Below are 13,453 nucleotides of genomic sequence, written 5' to 3' on the forward strand. Positions count from 1 at the left end.
TCATGTCAGTAATGCACCTGAAAGTGAGTGTTCTGATAATATTGACAACAGTCCACAGACTGTTCAAAGTAGTGTGCAAACTTTGTTTCTAAGAACAGGGACATAGAATGGTAGTTGCAACCACCACACCCGTCTATCTGCTTCGAAAGTCATTAGGAGTACCCCAGGAGTTACCAGGTATGCAAGCAGTAGAATAAGTGATGTAAAAAGTTCATTTGAAGTATTACTTTCTACAGCGCTACATAATGAAATAATAGGGATGTCAAATATTGAGAGCAATGAGTTTATGGTACACAATGGACAAACATTAGAGTCTCATTTTCATGCATACTTAGGACTTCTATTCCTTGCGGGTATATCGTTCACATCCCTACAAAAAGTTCGTGGGATGAGGATGCTGGGCGGAACATATTTCGAGCAACCATGTCCCTAGAAACATTCTGTACAATATCGCGTCTTGCAATTTGATAAGAAATCCACAAGAGAGAAAAGACAGTATACCGCTAAACTCACCGCAGTTCACAGTATCTGGGAGAAGTGGTTAGAAATCAGTCCTAAACTTTGTAAACCAGGGGAAAATGTGACCATCGACAAGCAGCTAGTAGCATTTAGATGCCACTGTCCATTCAAAAAGTACTGGCAAAATATGGGTTCAAGATATGGACCCTGTGTGACAGCAAATCTTCGTATGTACTGAAAGCCCAAGTTTATACAGCAAAGGAGAGTGGAGTGGCACCAGAAAAAAGTCAGAGAATGAGAGTAGTTGCTGATCCTACCTCGGATTTGTGAGGTCAGAACATAACATATGACAACTTTTTAATGTCATACAATTTAGGACAGCTGCTCCTGAAAAGGAACCGTGCGTAAAAATAAGCCAGAGTTTCCACAAAGTATGACCAACAAGGAAGTGCATAGCTTTCATTTTACTTCACAAATGACACTACACTGTTCAATTATATTGCTAAGCGAAATAAGAATGTTTTCTAATGAGCCCTAGTGACAGGGATGATAAGAAGCCAAAAATGATTTTATATCATAATTCAACCAAAGGGGCTGGAGACACACTTGATCAGCTGACAGGTATATATACATGCAAACCAAAAACCAACAGATGGTTCATGATAGTTTTCTACAAAATTCTTGATGTTGCTGCTTATAATACATATATCTTGTGGACTTTGGTTCACCATAACTGGAATACAACAAAATTGACTAGAAGGCGTATGTTTTTGTAGGAATTTGGAAAGTCAGTGGGTGCAGAGCACATTGCATCCAGGAAGCATTTTCCAAGAACAGAAGATTCTTTGAGAATTGAATTGGCAGGAGCATCCAAAGCATCCACAACCCTGAAGGAGCGGCAGTTGTGGCTAAATCAGTAACTACAAGAAACTGTACTACATGTCCATGCTGTAAGTTCTGTCCTTCAAGCAATGACAATGAAACAAACATGTTGTGTGGAAAGTGTAATAAACGTGTATGCAGAACACAGGTAACCTACTTGTGAGTAAGAAGAAAAGAAAATTATATGGACAGACGGACAGATGATTGTTGAGAAAGACTTTTTGGTGGAAATGTCTGTTGTTCCTAATATACTGTGCTTCAATATTAAAACAACAAATTTTCTTTGGCGCAGTTCAGCGTATTATTATTATTATTATTATTATTACTGTCACTCTGATCATTAACAACATACTGTAATGTAACAACAGTGTCAATGGCCTACAAATGTACAAAAAATATGTGTGAGTGGAAGTGTTCTCCCCCCCACGCCTCCTCATTATTTTATTATGTTGGGTCATCTATGTAGTCTGAAATCTTTCTTTTAATTCTAGATGTGCTCTTTTCTCAAGTTATTTGTGTGTTGCTATTCCTTTCATTTTCGATCTATGAAACTGGAAACTTAACTCCAATTTTCGCACTTTTTCTCATTTTTAATTCTTATGTTCTTTACCCTTACAAATATTGATTGATTGGTTGATTAGTGGGAAGGAGTAAATTCCAGAGTCATACTCCTATTTTAAATTAGCAACACTATTAATTGTATTTTTAATGGATGATATTAGGATAGACTATATGGGTTACATTGTCAGTTCTTTGTTCACTTCCTCTTATGGTTAGGTACGAAGCATTCGACTTCCATGCAGAGTGCCGTGCACTTCGCTGGGACCGTCTCAGCATCCTGCTCGATCGACTCTCTCATGAACAAGATGAATTTGGAGTTTTTCTCCTGACTCGTGATGGAACCTTGGTGTCACAACAGGATGGTGTTTTTCGCACTAACTGTGTTGACTGCCTGGACAGAACAAATGTAGTGCAGAGCATGCTTGCACGTCGCTCACTTACACAAGTATTGCAGGTCAGTATTACAACACTCAGAAAATTACTTTTCACAGTATGTTACTTGTGAGACATGTTATTTAATAAGCTACGTATAAATAGCATTCTGTAATTTTTTTGGATATCACATGTTGTGTGTAGGCTGTGCTGGATTGTAATTACTGCATGGATCAATAGTGTACACTTCTCTGTACAAACACCTGTTGTGAAGAACCGTGTTATGCTAGCCATATTTTTCATTTCTGACAATGTGTGCTTCTCAGTGACCTGCTAGGGCAAAATTGGCCAAATGCATGTGTAATTATGTTTAAATAATGCCTATGCAAGAAACAAGTTCTCTTGGTTTACTCTGGCTATGCAGTCAAATCGGGCATGGCATTACATACCTCAGCCCCTATATTTTATAGTGGGCCAAGAGTCTTGTCATCTCTGTATTCATTATTCATTTATTGGGTTTCATAAAGCCCATGTAGATGTGGAACATTCGTAGATGTAGGCTGAGTCTGGGCATACATCAATGAAATAGAAGCAACTAAATCTGTGTCAAAAGAAGAATTCATTTGAGGAAACAATAAAACTGAGTCGGAATGAGTGATCAATACTTAGCACCTTCAAGAGGAAAATTCTTATTACTGCCAGTGGACACACACAAAAGTACAATAAACTTTTCCTCCCAGTTCTAAATTGATGTATTCATTTTCTCTCTCTCCATCTTAAACCATCTGTCATATTGTCTCTGCACTCAGGCTGGCACCGTGCTTGCCACCGATCTTTGGCCTGCACTCTCACAACAGGTGGATTTGTGTCTTCCTGGGGTCAGTGATCTGTGTCTCCTTTCAAATTTTCTGTAACCTATCCCTCTCGCCTCCTCAAGAAAAGAAGTAATATTTCCAGAACCTAGAATAGTTTCTTGTATTTTTGTGTGTCTACTAACAGTACTAAGAGTTTCACCTCCTGTATGCAAGTACCTCCCAGTCATTCTGTCATGTAACCACAAATTAAATATTTGCACTGTATTAACAATACACAATCAGATTACTGCTTTATACAATTTGTCCTTACAGTAATAAAATGCTGCTGCATCCTTATTTACATTAAATTAAACAGCTGCTATTTATCTCCTATAGGTAACTTAATATTTACAAGATTGATTTGATTTGAACAAGGAGATACAAAAAACATAAGCCCCCTCCCACAGCAGCCCACACCAAAACAGGGTTTATTGTGTGGATTCACTTCCCAAGTCTAAAGGCAACCAGTACTCTTGAAGAATAGTAGGAGGTCCTTTACTAGTCCCTTATTAGACACAATTTCTTCAGGACTTAATGACCCAAATTTTCTGTGTCTTTTGATCTTCAGCATTTCACATTGGAAGATGTGGTGTGTGCGATTTCCAATATTCTACATGCTGCCTTCCAATCCAGTTTCATAGTTTACCGCCAGCTTAGTGATGGGGAGGATGGGTTCCAGTCCAGTAAATGGAATTGTCAAACCTGTCCTGGACAGTCTATCAGCTTGTTCAATTTCACTGATTCCTGAGTGACCAGGCAGCCACAGCAGGTTTATTCTGTTATTTTCACCTAGTCTCACAAGGGTTTTGCGGCATTCTGCAACAATCTTCGATCTCACTGCTGGGGCTGATGGAGATTTCAGAGCTGCTTGGCTGTCGTAAAATGTAGGTGCTACGATCCTCGTAGTACCTATGCAAATTCTCCTCCATCAGCACTCTGATAGTGGATATTTCTGCTTTGAATACTGTCACCAGCTTCCCTAGAGAGATTGCACTCTCTAGTCTAGGGTGAACCCCATACAATGTGGCTCCAGTCTTTGTTTTCGACCACACTGACTTCTGCATGATGTCATGGTTCATTCTTCCACTGCCCCCTACTTCCAACTGTTACGTTGGAAGGTTTATTGAAGCAGCTGGTAGTTATTGTATGTCAGTGGAGCATTTCCCTGATCATTCCTGTACTTATCTCATTCCCTATTTTGCTGTGGAATGTGGGATATTCTAAAGATGTCCAATTATCTTCAGTTTTTAGCATTTACGTAGTTAGCAGTGCTAAAAGATGATGGAATCACTCTTCAACAAGCAGTCTAATGATTATAATTGTTGTGATTTACTTGAAACAATTATGTAGTGCAAAATTTTCATAGAAATATGATGACATCTTGGGCTCATGAATTAATTACAGGATCACTGCAAATATTAAGAAAATTACTGTTACCATAGCATAAATTAGAAACATAATGGAACCTGGAAATGTTACTGCCAGCATGTGTCTCTTTTTTTAGGCTATAAGCTTTGTTGAGTGGCCCAGTTACCCTATAAAGCTTTCAAAAATAGGGAAAATGGGCCATGTGCTTGGATTATCTGAGCCCAGCGCGCATATCAAGAACCAAATATCATTATGTGGAAGTGACGGGAAAAACGATTTAATGAGACATTCTGAAGGCTGAATTTCATAAAAAGATGAAGAAGTAATTATCGAAGTATTGCTGTTTATAAGAGCATCATGCCTGTCAAATTGTGATGATGGGTTGTTTCTAAAAATTGATATTGTTGACATATTTACAGTGAATGAACATTAAATAATGTTTGTTATGTTTTAAATCAAAAGAATTGCTATAATGGTGACCTGTGTTTCTTAGATATATTTTGCAATTTTTCATTAATTTATTATTTTTCGTCATTTGCTGTACAGAAGCTTGGACTCCTACAACAAAGTCAAGCTGTTCAACAGCAACCACTCCTCGAGTACCTCTTCAAGCAGGTGTGGGCCGACAATGCAGATGTCCTCAGTATACAGTACTCTGGGACTGGTGCTCTGAAGACTGATTTCACACGCACTGGAAAAAGGACTCGCATTGGTCTTCTGCGAGATCTTGTCAATTCTCTGACCCGCTACTGCAAGAACAATTTTGCTGATGGTTTCAGGCAGGTTAGGAATCCCATAATGTTCATTTCTCTCTCTGTCTCTGTTGCTGTGTGCGTGCGTGTGCTTACTGGCTGGAGTGGCCGAGCAGTTCTAGGCGCTACAGTCTGGAACCGCGCGAACGCTGTGGTCACAGGTTCGAATCCTGCCTCAGGCATGGATGTGTGTGATGTCCTTAGGTTAGTTAGGTTTAAGTAGTTATAAGTTCTAGGGGACTGATGACCTCAGAAGTTAAGTCCCATAGTGCTCAGAGCCATTTGAACCATTTGTGTGTGTGTGTGTGTGTGTGTGTGTGTGTGTGTGTGTAAATGAAATGTAATTCGTAGAAGAGAAACATTTTATTCATTCTTCTTCTACTGGCTGACCTTCCTGCCTCTATTTAATTTTTTGTTATGAAAGCCCCTAGCCCACCAAGCCTCTTCATTCCTCTCCCCCAGCCCCCTCCCCACCCCACCCTTCTAGAAAACCTTTCACTATCCCTAATGATGGTCCCCTATCCCCACTGCTTGAACCCACCTCTGCCACAATAACTTCACAGACCCCTCCCCCTCTTAGCAAAATGGAACTTTAACTCATGTAGATAACAATGCGGTAGGTTAGCGTAGGAGTTTGTAAATGTAAGATTCTAAGTGGATAGGGATACTGTGATTACATGTGACGTGATAAAATGCATGACATAGGAGAAAGAAAGTGGCAACTGGCTGGACAAATCAATTGTAACATGAAGCAGCTACTTTTATGCAGAATACTCTATTTTGCGCATGGGAGATATAGTGAAATTAGCAAAATGATGTAATTCCAAACTTAAAGGAGACAGTGGTTTCTGTTACAGTGTGTGAGAAAAGCCATATAAAACTGAGCTGGGAGATGTCTTAAAAGATTGTGCAATGATATCAGTTGTAAAGCTGCTGGTTACCTTTATCCCATCCATTATCAGTATTTAGTTAATTAGTTTATACGCTGATTTGTAAGTTGGATCTGGGTACCTAACATACTGAGACATGCTCATAGTGGATTCCTTACTTTACAGGATGCCATTGACTTGTTTTTGGGTCGCTATCAAGTACAGGATGGTGAGGGTGCTGCTCAGCCATGTCCTCTGGAGACTGAAAAGGGATGGAAATACATCACTGTGAGTACTGTTCATTTATTCTGTGTATTTGTTGATCATTTCCTGTTGTAATTAATGGTTTTCTCCTTTGTGACTGTTGCTTTGCAATATGAAAGGACTTTGCTGGGATGGGTCTTTTCAATTGTGTATTCCCTAGACCATCTCCTATATTTGTTTATTGCTTGAGATAAGTGAATACAAGAGTAGTATGTAGAAGAAAATTATGATTACAAGCAGATGACAAGAGAGCTAAACACAAGCTCCACAAATATGTTTTCATAGTATGTAGAAAGATATGCTGCTACAGTTAACAATAATAGGCTGTTACATTTTCTGCATCTCTTTCCTTGTAGTTAATTGAGTATTCCACACTGACTAATGCTTGAACTTTTTAACACTTTCCTATTTTCATGAAATTTCTATTAAAGGCAAGTCCACACACTATACACATTTAAATAAAAAAGAAATAAACTGATACACGTGCTTGCCAGTTCCTTCTGTTTGTTTACACATGTATTGCACTCAGTTGCAATCATCAACATTTGTCTTTCACTTTTTACTATTATTTATGTTCATTATATATTACAGTATCTTATGCAAATGAAAGATCCTAAATGACCTTGTAGTGCCTTAAGAAATTTGGTGAAAATTCTAGAAACACTCAGCCTTCAACCGTCTCGAACACCCGATATTTTAGGTACGAGTGCAGGAGGGTGAGAACGTTTCTACCGATCCACCTGTTTCTATGTGCAGATCGGAAGTTTGTTATTAGAAGACTGTAAGAGGGGCGAGTCACTGACGATGACAAGTGTTTGCTGCCAGTGCCACAGAAGACCTGAGGAGAACTCAACGAATAATTATGTCGCATTCTTTGATGTGGTAGTGTCTGTGGTGATTGCAAAACAGACTATTGAACAGTGGAAGATAGATTGCTATGCACATTTATGTATTGGACTCACTTAAGACTATGAACAAAACGAGACACATGTATGCTATTTGAATGTGTTAAATGAGTCTAATATGTAAGGAGTAAGTTAGCTTGCAGAAGTTATTATCTGTGAAAGTTGAAAATAGAAAATGATGGAACTGAAAAGTATTATATGAGTACCAAAATTATTTCAAGGATAGAGAAGTATTTTAATAAATTTCCTTAACCAGCTATAGCCTCCAGAGAAGAAGCTTGTAGGAAATCGACATAGCTGATTACCCAGAGAAGAGGATCGGCTACACCCAACGTACAAGTTAACTGAATTTAAAGATGTGTGTGCCCTGCAACCCAATACCACACTGTCTCTTGTTGCCCGAAAATGTTAGAACCTATGGACACACATTATGCTATTTTATGCATACATGCAATGCTAACTTTGTCTCCATTTTATTTATTCATTTAGACAACTCGACTCGCACCCCATTGTGCAGTGATTTTCTCTGTTAACTGATTAAAAAATGTGTGCCATATTTTGTTGACTTAACAGTATGTTCAAATGGGCTACTAAGTGTGCTACTGAAGTAGTTGAGTATCTGAACTGATGTTTTCTGTGGTGTGTCATTTATCTGTTATACAATGTCAAAGAAGGAAAGGCCAAAATACTCCATATGAGATTAACTGGACTGCTTGGAAGAACAGAAAGTTAAAGATATAGAAGAAAATCGAGGAGGAACTGAGTAGAGGGTGTCAAAGAAAGCATTGGGATGTCTCTGGAAAAATTGTTGGCCAAAACAACATCCAGGCGAGCTTGGATGGAGATCTTTCATCATATCACCAGGATTCGGAGATGATGGAACATAACAGCAGCAGCTGCTAACTCTTGGACTGTAGTTTTAGTAGAGCACCAACACAGCCTGGCGATGACAGTAGGGCAAAAGTGTGGCTGAGAGAGACATTGAAGGAATTTAGATTGTTTGTATAGCCGGGTCCGGCATTATTTGCGGCATAGTCCAGTTATTTTCAAGTGACAGGTAGCAGCAAGAGGGTCATCTTTCAATATTGGGAGTAACTATGTGATATCGCTCATACTGTTCATTTGCAGGGACAGGAAAATTTCACAAAAATGACGGGAAGTTGGCAGTTTTTGGTGAAATAATGCAGAATTGGTGGTTTTTACAAAGTACCATCATATTGTTGCTTTTTAAGAAATATTGCGGAGTTTGCTGTTTCCCATACAAAGAAATGTGTTTGTAACTTAAAGTTATTGATGAAAAAAAATTTAATGAAAAATACACTGAATTTGAAGACAAACACTAACTTCAAATTTGGCATGAAAGTAACTTCAAGTTTGGCATGAAAAGTTCAGATTTAACAGGGAAATAACCCTGAATTTGGCGGAAACAGTTATTCCAAATTCAGATAAAAGAGTAACTCCAAATTCAGCTAGAAGAGTAGCCCTGAATTTGGCAAGAAGAGGAGCATGCAATTTGACAAGAAAATAACACTCAATTTGGCAAGAAAATATCACCAAATTCATCAAGAATATAACATTGAATTTTTCATAAACAGTAACTCCAAATTTGGCATAGACTTTGGCACTGAATTTGGCAGAGATATTAATACTGAGTTTTTCAAGGATATATTTTTCAGACATATTAACACTGAATTTTTCAGACATATTAACACTGAATTTTCCGAACATGTTAACACTGAATTTTTCAGACATATTAACACTGAATTTTTCAGACATATTAACACTGAATTTTTCAGACATGTTAACACTGAATTTTCCGAACATGTTAACACTGAATTTTCCGAACATGTTAACAGTGAATTTTCCGAACATGTTGACAGTGAATTTTCCGAACGTGTTGACAGTGAATTTTCCGAACGTGTTGACAGTGAGTTTTCCGAACGTGCTGGCAGTGAGTTTTCCGAACGTGCTGGCAGTGAGTTTTCCGAACGTGCTGGCAGTGAGTTTTCCGAACGTGCTGGCAGTGAGTTTTCCGAACGTGCTGGCAGTGAGTTTTCCGAACGTGCTGGCAGTGAGTTTTCCGAACGTGCTGGCAGTGAGTTTTCCGAACGTGCTGGCAGTGAGTTTTCCGAACGTGCTGGCAGTGAGTTTTCCGAACGTGCTGGCAGTGAGTTTTCCGAACGTGCTGGCAGTGAGTTTTCCGAACGTGCTGGCAGTGAGTTTTCCGCACGTGCTGGCAGTGAGTTTTCCGCACGTGCTGGCAGTGAGTTTTCCGCACGTGCTGGCAGTGAGTTTTCCGCACGTGCTGGCAGTGAGTTTTCCGCGCGTGCTGGCAGTGAATTTTCCGCGCGTGCTGGCAGTGAATTTTCCGCGCGTGCTGGCAGTGAATTTTCCGCGCGTGCTGGCAGTGAATTTTCCGCGCGTGCTGGCAGTGAATTTTCCGCGCGTGCTGGCAGTGAATTTTCCGCGCGTGCTGGCAGTGAATTTTCCGCGCGTGCTGGCAGTGAATTTTCCGCGCGTGCTGGCAGTGAATTTTCCGCGCGTGCTGGCAGTGAATTTTCCGCGCGTGCTGGCAGTGAATTTTCCGCGCGTGCTGGCAGTGAATTTTCCGCGCGTGCTGGCAGTGAATTTTCCGCGCGTGCTGGCAGTGAATTTTCCGCGCGTGCTGGCAGTGAATTTTCCGCGCGTGCTGGCAGTGAATTTTCCGCGCGTGCTGGCAGTGAATTTTCCGCGCGTGCTGGCAGTGAATTTTCCGCGCGTGCTGGCAGTGAATTTTCCGCGCGTGCTGGCAGTGAATTTTCCGCGCGTGCTGGCAGTGAATTTTCCGCGCGTGCTGGCAGTGAATTTTCCGCGCGTGCTGGCAGTGAATTTTCCGCGCGTGCTGGCAGTGAATTTTCCGCGCGTGCTGGCAGTGAATTTTCCGCGCGTGCTGGCAGTGAATTTTCCGCGCGTGCTGGCAGTGAATTTTCCGCGCGTGCTGGCAGTGAATTTTCCGCGCGTGCTGGCAGTGAATTTTCCGCGCGTGCTGGCAGTGAATTTTCCGCGCGTGCTGGCAGTGAATTTTCCGCGCGTGCTGGCAGTGAATTTTCCGCGCGTGCTGGCAGTGAATTTTCCGCGCGTGCTGGCAGTGAATTTTCCGCGCGTGCTGGCAGTGAATTTTCCGCGCGTGCTGGCAGTGAATTTTCCGCGCGTGCTGGCAGTGAATTTTCCGCGCGTGCTGGCAGTGAATTTTCCGCGCGTGCTGGCAGTGAATTTTCCGCGCGTGCTGGCAGTGAATTTTCCGCGCGTGCTGGCAGTGAATTTTCCGCGCGTGCTGGCAGTGAATTTTCCGCGCGTGCTGGCAGTGAATTTTCCGCGCGTGCTGGCAGTGAATTTTCCGCGCGTGCTGGCAGTGAATTTTCCGCGCGTGCTGGCAGTGAATTTTCCGCGCGTGCTGGCAGTGAATTTTCCGCGCGTGCTGGCAGTGAATTTTCCGCGCGTGCTGGCAGTGAATTTTCCGCGCGTGCTGGCAGTGAATTTTCCGCGCGTGCTGGCAGTGAATTTTCCGCGCGTGCTGGCAGTGAATTTTCCGCACGTGCTGGCAGTGAATTTTCCGCACGTGCTGGCAGTGAATTTTCCGCACGTGCTGGCAGTGAATTTTCCGCACGTGCTGGCAGTGAATTTTCCGCACGTGCTGGCAGTGAATTTTCCGCACGTGCTGGCAGTGAATTTTCCGCACGTGCTGGCAGTGAATTTTCCGCACGTGCTGGCAGTGAATTTTCCGCACGTGCTGGCAGTGAATTTTCCGCACGTGCTGGCAGTGAATTTTCCGCACGTGCTGGCAGTGAATTTTCCGCACGTGCTGGCAGTGAATTTTCCGCACGTGCTGGCAGTGAATTTTCCGCACGTGCTGGCAGTGAATTTTCCGCACGTGCTGGCAGTGAATTTTCCGCACGTGCTGGCAGTGAATTTTCCGCACGTGCTGGCAGTGAATTTTCCGCACGTGCTGGCAGTGAATTTTCCGCACGTGCTGGCAGTGAATTTTCCGCACGTGCTGGCAGTGAATTTTCCGCACGTGCTGGCAGTGAATTTCCCCCGACGTGCTGGCAGTGAATTTCCCCCGACGTGCTGACAGCGAAATTTCCCCCGACGTGCTGACAGTGAATTTTCCAAACATGTTTACACCGTATTTGCCAAAAAGAGTAACATTGAATATGCAATAAAACAGAAAATTTGCATAAATATATCTGACTTTTTCAAAAAGTATCACCGAAGTTGGCAAAAACAGTAACTTCAAATACAGTAGAAAGAGTTTCACTGAATTTGGCATAAATATTAACATTGAATGTAGTGAAGACATTAACACTGGATTTGGAAAGGAATTAAAAACCAAATTGGCAACAATATTAAACAGCAATATTGGAAAAAATATTAACACATAAGTTGGCAAAAAGAGTAACGTCGAATTCGGTAAGAAATTACCATTGAATTTGGCAAGAAGAAACACAAAATTTGTCATGAAAAGAATACCAAATTTGGCAATAAATGTCGTTGAGCTTGCCAATAAATATTGGTGAGCTTGATAAAAAATAGCACTGAAATTGGCCTCAAAATAAAACAATTTTTCCCATCACTTAGCTATATATGTCATGTAATGCTATCTTCATTATCCTGTGAATGTGAAGCACCCTGCAGTGACTAACCAGATGTCTTCATTTTACCCCTCACTCTGGGAAGCATGCCACTATTGCAGTGGGCTTATGAACCTGAATACTATAGGAGTGCTAATGTTTGTTGGGGGCTGATGAACTCAAATGTTAAGTCTCATAGTGCTCAGAGCCATTTGAACCAATGTTTGTTTTCTGAAATCAGTCTTGTATTGTTATTTGATCTTGACTCTTACATGGTAATGTTATTATTGTTGTTGTTGTTGTTGTTGTTGTTGTTGTTATTGTTATTGTTATTAACTTGATTTTCCACATGTTCACTTTCTCTTTGAAGATGGACTACTTGCTTCTTGTACTCAGCCCAGTACTTCTTCATTTGTCCGAACTCATCTGAAATCTCTACTGGTCTTCAGTGCGTCATTTCTGCATAAAATTTATGTTTCATAAGGAGAGTGTTAGTTTTGTTTTTGTTCTCAGCATCAGTTATTCTAAGTTCGACTGCTTCAAGATCTTGCAGAATTTCTTTGACTCACCGTCCTCCTGTATTATTTCCGAGACTTCTCATAACTAGTTGTTTTAAAATCCTGCTGTCGGGCAATCGTAAGACGTGATAGAAATATGAGATTCTTTTCTTCTTCATTGCGCTGGTGATTGGGTCAGCTCACAGTAGATCGTTTCATTAGGGAGGATTCTCCAGACTCCATCAACCTGGTATTTTTTATTGATGCATGTTCTGATAATTCTTCATACAGTCTTGAGGCGTTGATTGGTTCTTCTTCCATTTTCAATTTGAAACAAAGTTTCACAGACATAAGTTGCTTCTGGGAGAGTTACAGTTTTGTAATGTTGGATTTTACTGTCTGTTGACAGGCATGTATTATTATATGTTGACCAGGTTAGAAATTGAGCTTTTTTTTAATTTTTTTGATTCTATTCATCCCGGTTGCTTTTATCTGAGTTTGTTCTACCTCCTTTTTTAAATAATGGGTGTATTATTCCTGAGATCCAGTGCTCTGGAGATTTATGACTGCAGGTTTTCCAGCATTCTTCCAGATTTCTGCAAATTCGTGGTCTTCACCTCATCACTTGTAATTTTTTAGTTCCTGAATTGCGACCTCTACCTCATTGATAGTTGGAGGATATATAAGGTCTGGGGTGGTTAAAATAAGTGCTTCAGTGTCTACTTGAAATGTTTCCAGTGGATCATCACAATTTAAAAGTTTGTTGAAAGTCTCTGCAAGGATCCCTGCATTTTTTTGATTACTATGTGCCGACTTTCCTGACTTATCTCTCAGCATTAATATTGGGGACTCATACTTTTTAAGATATCTCCCAAAGGTTGTGTAATAATGTCTTGACTGTTTCTTCTGGAAGTTCTCTTCTATCTTTTGTAGGGTATTTTTAAGATGTTTATGTTTTGTGTGTCTGATGGATTGACTTTCTTTCCTAAATTAGTTCTAGATGTGATTCTTCAGACTTTTGGGCTTGATGCTTTATCCAAGCTTGGTGTCTCCTTTCTAA

General features: G+C 40.9%; 1 protein-coding gene across 1 annotated transcript in view; it reads left to right on the forward strand.

Annotated features, from left to right (window-relative positions):
• Nucleotides 1–13,453, forward strand: part of LOC126278072 (phosphatidylinositol-3-phosphatase SAC1) — a 73,314-nt gene that overhangs the window by 44,822 nt on the left and 15,039 nt on the right. Inside the window, exons 9-11 of the mRNA XM_049977903.1 lie at nt 2,119–2,356; nt 5,043–5,279; nt 6,304–6,405. Coding sequence (XP_049833860.1) covers nt 2,119–2,356; nt 5,043–5,279; nt 6,304–6,405 — 577 coding nt within the window. The remainder of the gene's footprint in view (nt 1–2,118; nt 2,357–5,042; nt 5,280–6,303; nt 6,406–13,453) is intronic.

The sequence above is a fragment of the Schistocerca gregaria genome, chromosome 6 (genome assembly GCF_023897955.1).
Source record: "Schistocerca gregaria isolate iqSchGreg1 chromosome 6, iqSchGreg1.2, whole genome shotgun sequence".
Lineage (NCBI taxonomy): Eukaryota > Metazoa > Arthropoda > Insecta > Orthoptera > Acrididae > Schistocerca > Schistocerca gregaria.